Source organism: Lygodium microphyllum, chromosome 24, assembly GCF_053477565.2.
Source record: "Lygodium microphyllum isolate KBCC chromosome 24, Lygodium_microphyllum_v1.1.10, whole genome shotgun sequence".
NCBI lineage: Eukaryota > Viridiplantae > Streptophyta > Polypodiopsida > Schizaeales > Lygodiaceae > Lygodium > Lygodium microphyllum.
The window spans coordinates 89,696,308-89,704,414 of NC_141158.1; the positions used below are offsets into that span (position 1 = coordinate 89,696,308).

At 43.9% G+C, this 8,107-nt stretch overlaps 1 protein-coding gene across 1 annotated transcript; it reads right to left on the bottom strand.

The window, feature by feature from the left end:
- Positions 1–4,645: 4,645 nt before the first annotated feature.
- On the bottom strand, positions 4,646–7,825 carry LOC148015343 (putative folate-biopterin transporter 7). Its single transcript, XM_087665590.1, has 3 exons — positions 7,484–7,825; positions 6,328–6,891; positions 4,646–6,186 (listed from the first exon to the last, which is right to left on the bottom strand). The coding sequence occupies exons 1-3, from the start codon at positions 7,737–7,739 to the stop codon at positions 5,126–5,128; spliced, it is 1,881 nt and encodes a 626-aa protein (XP_087521716.1). The 5' UTR covers positions 7,740–7,825; the 3' UTR covers positions 4,646–5,125.
- Between the last annotated feature and the right edge of the window lie 282 nt (positions 7,826–8,107).

An 8,107-nucleotide genomic window follows, 5' to 3' on the forward strand; every position in this document is an offset into this window, starting at 1 on the left:
CTTCAGTACTAAAGAAGCAGTTAATAAGGTACAATCTTAGGGAGTTTACTTTTGAGGTCTTGAATCTTGTATCTATGATGGGTGGAAATTATTGATCTCCTTGTATATCTGTGGAATATGTTGCCTGATATTGCCAATGGTTTGGGCAAACCGTTATGCATTCCTCCTCTGGCTAGCCTCTTCCGGAATCGTGTATTATGTCTTCTCTAGAATACCAGTGAGTCGCAACCAGAATTCTTGGATGTGGAAGTGTCTTATGTTGGGGAACTGCAGTTCAAACTCCAATGGAATAGATTTGCAGGATCCTGCCACAGTTGTGGTCAATGGGGTCATTACTTTCGTGAATGTCCCGAAGCACAAAACAAAAAAGGGGAAGCTAATCAGGAAGGGGGGAAAACTTCTTGGGCAGACACATTCAAATCCAAGAGAGCAGCAATATCTCATGAAGCCGAAGTCAAAGGAAATGCAGAGAAAGCATGGCAGATTGTCAGGAACAATAAAGGGAAGGGCAAGCCTGATCTTGCAGTTCCTGAAAGTACAAGGGAAAAACCACCACAAATTACGAATTTCTGGAATCACGTGGCTATCTCCTAGTCTGGTAGAAACAGAGCTAATGCCTTCACTAATATCAGTTAAATACCTTCTGAGCAATTGGGGCAAGAATATCCTAGGATGGATGCGAAGCTGCGGATGCTATCCAACTATGAAGGGGCTGGTTTATACAGAGCAAGAGCTCACAACTGGTTTGCAACACAAGTTCCTGCTGAGAAAAATGGACAATCACTTAGCGTGGGTTCAAGGAGCAGGATGCATTGGAAAATGGGGCTTTAAGGTTATGAATAATCAGATAATGATAATCTTATTCAGCATGAGCAAACTCGAGCAACTCAAAATGATTGTTATCAACTCGAAGGGCCTCAATGGGGATGCAAAGAAAGCTTTATTTTGGTGTTGGGTGTATTCACAACAGGTAGATGTGATTCTGGTGCAGGAGCATAAGTGACATCGGTTCAGTGGTAGTTGTTTTACATATAGAGACTATTCTTGCTTTGTTGGGGGAGTGGCTGTGGTGAATTTGGTTGCATGACAGTTATAAAACCCTAAGGTGATCTTCAATGCTCAGGACGGCAAATTGTTGCTTATGAAACATGTTGTCAAATATTCAGTGCAGGAGATTAATGCTTGGTGATGATTTCAATATGGCCACACAAAGGAAGGATGCCTCTATAGATGCTTCTCTAATTCATGGAAGAACAAGAGGAATGGGTGACTGTCGAACATTCTTGGACCTGTGGACATGAATGATTATGTTGGTGGGGGGAGAAGATGGCTAGCTTATGATTCTTTGACTTCACCTGGCTACCAGGCGAGACTGAACAGGAGGAATAGCTGTAGGGATGGTACCTGGCTACCTGCAGTAGTGGGATTAAGAGTTGATCATAACTGTCTTTTATCTGATCATTTTCCGGTTGTACTGCACATGCATTCATTTGAGCTTGGTAGACCTGATGGACAACACAAGAACCTTGTTGCTAATGCCAAACACTTTAATCAGTCCAAATTTTAGTATATGATTCAGGGTGCCATAGCAATGCTTAAAGAGAATCACAAAGAAGGGATGATTCATGGGGAAATTTCGTTCAAATAGTCCAGCATTGCATTACTCTCCAAGGCATTTGACTCTGTGAGCAAGAGCGCGCTTAACTGAATTGGGCAAAAAAGGTAATAGCAAATCTGTGTCAGCATGGGCCAGGAGACTAGATGAGGAGGAAGTGCAGCTTGTAAAAAGGGCTCAATCTGTGAAACATGCAGCTCAACTTACAGAACTTGAGAAGATCAACTTATAGTTCAGCAAAAGGTTCATTTTAGATCATAAATGTATCTCTCCAGAATTCATGAGAGACTTAAACATGAAGAACATGAAAGAAAGCTTATTGGCACTCAGAACTAAGGAAGGGTGGGTCCTTGAATAGCCAAAGATTCACTCACTTTGCAAAACTCACTTTGAACAAATCTACAGTGAGACAGGCTCTTGTGAAGATGAGGCTGTGAAATATCTTATGTCTCGGGTTCACGAAGTCATCATTTCTGACATCAATGAGTCTTTACTTTCAACTGAGGAGCTTACCAAGGCTTTGACATCCTTAGGCAAAACGAAAGTCTCTGAGGCATGATGGCATCACTAATGAAATGGCCGTTAGGGAATGACCCAAAAGGGATCATGACAACGATGATCAGTAAATGTTGGAATAAAGGTCAATTGCTTTATTACCTAAGCAGAGTTAATGCTTGAAGCTTAACCACTGCTTTGACATCCTTAGGCAAACGAAAGTCTCTGAGGCATGATGGCGTCACTAATGAAATGGCAATTATGGAATGACCCGAAAGGGATCATGACTGATGATCAGTGAATGTTGAAATAAAGGTCAATTGCTTTATTACCTAAGCAGAGTCAATGCTTGAAGCTTTACCACTGCAGGCTGATCTATTTGTTGGGCATTGCCCACAAAATTTTCACCAAAGCCATGGCTTTGAAGTTTACTCCAATTATGCAGAAAGCTATCAATAGATGTCAATATGAGTTTTTAAAAGGGAGATCCCTAATAGACAACGTATTGAATATTATTCTAGCATCTGAGTGGGCAAATAAATCTCACCAAGAAGTTTTCTTGCAGATGGACATTGAAAAAGCTTTTGATAAAGTAAGTTGGGAATACCTTAGACAAATCATGCTACACATGGGTTTTGAGAGCAGAATTATAAATCTTCCTTTCATGCTTGGCAATAAAGCATGTGCACAAGTTTCAGTCAATGGTTCACTTACTGACCCGGTGATCATAGGAAGAGGGTTCAGACAAGGCTACCCACTTAGCCCAATGCAAAAAGCATTGGCTACACACCCTCTCTTCTATATGATAAATTCCTTAGCAATATAGAGATAAACATCTCATTGGTGAGGGCTATGCTGATGATCTATTCCTGATTTTGAAGACTGCCAAAGATTATGTTGATAAAGCTATTCATGTCTTGAACTGGTATGAAAAAGCTACTGGTGTAAAGATCAACACGTCTAAATCTTCCTTGATTAGTATTATAGAGGAAGTCCTTGCAGGATTGGGATGGAAAGTTCCAAGTGATCAATAGGGGTAATGCTTTCAAGCATTTGGGATATCCCATAGGCATAGGGACAATTGAAGCATATGGGATGAATTGGATGCTTGAGAAGATTAGAAAGAAGATCAACAGCTAGAATCCTACTACCTGGCCCTTACATGTTAGGCCTAAAATTTTGAAGGTTTTTATCTTCCCAACTTTGAGGCCTCATCTTCCTCTATTCACATGGAACACTAATCTGCAGAAAGATGGGATGGTTTGATGGGTAAGTTTTTAAGTAAGAGAGGAGATAAAGAAAGATACACGTCTCCTATTGCTGTCTTGTCTCAAGAAAGAAGAGAAAAAGCAAGGCATGAAGATGCTTTACATCACAACTAAATTGAGAAAAGCTTAAATGGAGCTTCTGCTAAAATGTTGGCAGCAACAAGAACCATGGTCGATTATGTCGATGGAGTTGCTGGAGGAGGAAAACAAAGATTTTTGCAAAGACTAGGGATTATCTATAGTGGAGCTACTCAATACACAAGTCCTGAAAGTCGTCAAATTGCATGGGAAGCTTGGAGTTTTGAAAGAGGATTGGGTAGAGTGCTTGGAGGATAGCACAAACTCAAGGTCGACATGGATTTGATGACAGTAAAAATGTCCTCTAGGCTTGGGATATTATTCCATCCATTGCATTTGTATTGAAAAGGGGTAAAACACTCGTAAAGAAAGGTGTGTACAAAGTTAATCATCTTACCACAACTTATAAACCAGCATGGAAGTTCATGAAGTTGCAGATTGAGGAATCAAGAAGAATACTGGCACTCTGTAGTAGAGTGTCTCTGTATTGAAGGCTTCTATTTTGAAGGAAGTCCTGCGCTATTGGATGTCAACAGGGACCTACCATCGTCTCACTATAGAGCTTTAGCTTCACACCACTTGGTTATGTAGTATATATCGACCAAGATGTATCTGTTCTAATGCATCTTTCCCTCAAATATAAGATTTTCACTTGGAAAGTTGTTATGAGAGCTTTTTCAGCAAATAAATTGAAAAAAAGGGTCATAACTGATGGTTAATGCTTATGAAGTGAGGACAAAACCCCTCAACATTTTTTGAGAGGGATGTAAAGCTAGGGGTGTCTGCGAACAACTGCATAATCTGCACTTGCAAGGAGATGATCAAGAAGATATGATTTTTGGCCAACACCATATGGCAAAGGTTGCTATGCTTCTTGGTACACATGTAGCAGCAAGAGTCTTTTATCATGGAAAGCCAGAACTATTAAGTGTGCACAGGTTTAGACCTTGCGACTAAGTGGGAAGATAATTTTTCCCAAGGTAAAACAGTTTCTTAGTATATCCTGTATGTGGGAATTGGCAATCATATTGTGATCTTTTGACTATGATTCGCTATTTTGTAAGTATCATAAGTCTTTAATATACTAAACTATCCTTTTGCATTTAAAATTGGACTCCTTACGATTGCACAGCACATAATCACACAAAACAATATATCAATATAACATAACTTGTATCCAGATCTGATGTGAAGACAACATTCATTTGTCATACCAGTGTTTAGCACCCATCAATGAATGTCAGATCCTGCCGACTATTTGCTATTGTAACTTGCAAATTTCTGCCAACTGGTTTCTATAGGAATTTACAAGTTCCTCTATGCCAACATCATTCCCTTTAAGGGGGAATGTGTGTGCCTTGAAGACACACAAACAACCCATACATCATATCATTAATGCACACACAATACCAAATCTCTCTTAAATCTGTTTAACCACTTGTCTGCAGGTTGCATTGCTATAGTCTTTTAAGTTAACATGGGTAATAGAATACAACAAGGTCCATGTGCTAACAGCTTTGGTGTGTACACACAGATCTTAGCCCTCATTTTTCCCCCTTTTGAAGAAATCGAGCTAAATGTGCCTGTCTTTCAGTGGCCAGGCAATACTAACACAAATAATTGCACAGGCCTCGACATTGTCTGTATACAATTTAAAGTGCCAATAGAGCTACCACTGACTTCTCACTTGCTGTGGGGGCTTGCTTGAAGTGCCAGGAATGCAAGCTATCCACAGCAAAGGAATGAGAGCAGCTAAAGACTGCACCACAATCCCAAAAGGCAGCCCGGTAAAGTTGTCAGCTGAGATGCGAAGCATGGAAGCCAGCAGTGTCCCCAAATAGCCACTCAGTATAGATGCCAAGCAATGGCAGGACATAAAAAAGGCAAGCAGGGAGCCCTCACTTCCTGCAGGACACAACTGTGCCAAAAGAACTGTGAAAGGCAGCACCTTGAATTGGGCTAAGGCCTCCACAAATGCAGAAGCCCCAAGCACGTAGATTTCATCTGGGATGCCTACTCTCAAGTTGAGCCTGCTAACCAAAAGTATGTCAGAAAGCATGCACATAGTGAGGAGGACTTGCACAGCCGTCAGTACCCTGCGCGTTGATGTTCTCTTTAAGTGGCGGTTGTAGAACAAGCTCCCCACCATCAGTCCCATTTGCCCGACCACCTTGGCTAAGCCAAGAAATGTCGGGTGAATCTTAAGGTACTGAGTTTGATAAAAGAATAGGCTTCCTTGCAGAGTTGGAATGACAGCATATGATGCAAAAAACCATGCAAGAGGCTTCCATATTTCAGGCTTCCTCACCAATTTTGCAAGTTTCTGTGCTTGTTCCTTGACAATGGCCAAATTGCCCTGTTTTCTCCTGCCTTTCCTCTTGAAACGGAACGACTTCTCATTCACTGCCCCACACGCCATCAAATGTGCCACCACCAGCACTGAGAAAATAGCAAACATAGAGGTTGAACTTATCCTGGACCATGCCAAGCCTCCGCAGAGATTGCCCACAACACCTCCTACTGCCAGAGCTATCCAAACAAGGGACTGGAGCTCTCCCTTGGCAGCTCCTCTCTCCTTCTGGCATGCCTCAGCCACTAGTGCATCATTTGCCACCTCTGCTATAGCTGCCCCCAGGTTGCTCACCACAAGAACTCCCATTAAAGGGCCAACAGATGATCTTATTCCTGAGTGCAAAGCCACAATGGACCAGGAACACAATTGCAACCAGCCTGTTAACAAAGAGAGAGGACAAGTTTCAAATTTGCATTAAAAATGCTGTCTTGTAGATTATCACAGCAATCATCAAATGAATGGCATGCTGTATGTTCTATTACATGCACTAAAATCGGAATTGAGAACCAGCTACTTGCCTGCAATCATCAGGTAAGGTATCCGATGAGCTTCTCCAATGTACACAGCATCAGAGACAATGCCATACAAAGGCTTTGCAACCATAGGCAGGTTGACAGTGGATTGGAGGAACTGCAATGTGGGAGGGTCCACCTGCAAGCCATCTTTAAGGTAGTAGGACATAGCCAGCCATGGGAAGGATCTGAAGCCCTGAAGCCAGTACCCCAAGATGAGTAGGAAGAGCAAGGGTCCTCCATGCTTGTGCCTCATGTTGAGAGACCAAGCCACCAATTCTTTCTTCCCTGTCCCTATTCTATGGAGGAAGGGAGGCACCTTAGGCCTGCTTGGCACCAACAAAGCCCTGGTGTGTTTCCTGCCCACTAGAGAATATACCTTCCTGTGTCTGACACTAGATAAAATTGAGGCAGTGTCAGGTAAAATTGAGGCAAGCCTGGCTCTCAGGAGCAGTACCCACCATGACCATGGAAGCTTCAAATTGTCCTCTTCCAACAGATGGTAATTCTGGATGATGGTTGTGACGGCATCGGAATTGTTAGTCCCTTTGAGGTAAGGCGATGTGTTATCTGTGAATGAAAGGTAGGATTAACACAAGAAGCATTAGACACATTCCCACTATAATTCTCACATTGTGAATTACGACGACGTCATGAGCTTCTGCGAGAGAGGGATTGCATGCCTAGCTATAATTCTCATCACCTCTAATTCTCACATTGTGAATTGCAACAACATCATGAGCTTCTACGAGGGAGAGATCACATACCCAGGGTTGCTGGACAACATCACGAGCTTCTGCAAGGGAGAGATCACATACCCGGGACCAGCAACCCCCTGCCCGCAACGGCACCTGGCTCAGGATGCAGTGCCTCTCCAGCAGAAGCTCATGATGTTGAACACTATACCCCAGGCCAGCAGCCATTGGCCACAACCGCACTTGGCTAAGTATGCAGTGACTCCTGCAGGCTCATGATTTTGAATACTGTATACCCTGGGCCGGCAGCCCCCAACGGCAACCGCACCTGGCTAGATACGGGGTACCTCCCGCGTAGAAGGTCCTGATCTCAAACAGTAAACCCCGGGCTGGCAGTCCCCCACCGCCAACCACACCTGGCTAGGTATGCGGTGCCTCCTAGGCAGGAGGTCTTCTGATGTGATTACCTTTCAGAATCTTCTTCTGATGATGCTGCGGCTGATGTTGCTGCTGTCTCGAAGCTCCATGGTCAGAGAGGCCTCTGTGATCAGTGTAAGGGCCTGGAAGCTTGGCAGAAGGAGCGATGCGGTCGCGCTTAGAAGGAGGAATGCTGATGTGAGCGACGGTGGTGCGTCTATGGCGGGCTCCAAGGATGTGGTGTTGCTGGAGGCATGGTGAGGAGGTGGCTAGGTGGTGAGGGTCAGCAGCAGGGGAGAGAGGCATCGATGGAGGGAAGGTCTGCTTCGATGGAGGAAAGGTCTGCTGATGGCTTGCCACCTAGCAGTGACTAAGGAAGGAGAGAGAGAGAGAGAGAAAGAGAGAGAGAGAGAGATTATATATGCAGACACGCGGAGAGAGAGAGAGAGAGAGAGAGAGAGAGAGAGAGAGCAGTGTCCAGAAGGCTTCTTCACCTTGCAGGCCGCAGATGCTGCCACCTCAGCGCTCCGCCGCTCGATCCTGCCGTCCACGTAGTAGCCCTTGTAGACTTGCTGTGGCCGAATCACGTGCCGCCACGTGGCATGGTCCCCACCAACCTACAGGCCACTCCCATCAGATCTTTTGAACCACCAACCCACAGGCCACTCTCATCA

Bases quoted from the DNA above. Each gene is read 5' to 3' on its own strand.
- LOC148015343 (XM_087665590.1), bottom strand. From the start codon at position 7,739: ATGCCTCTCTCCCCTGCTGCTGACCCTCACCACCTAGCCACCTCCTCA. The intron at 6,892-7,483 runs GTAATCACATCA...TTTCATTCACAG, and splicing joins TCAGAAGAAGATTCTGAAAG to ATAACACATCGCCTTACCTC. The intron at 6,187-6,327 runs GCAAGTAGCTGG...CTTTGTTAACAG, and splicing joins ACCTTACCTGATGATTGCAG to GCTGGTTGCAATTGTGTTCC.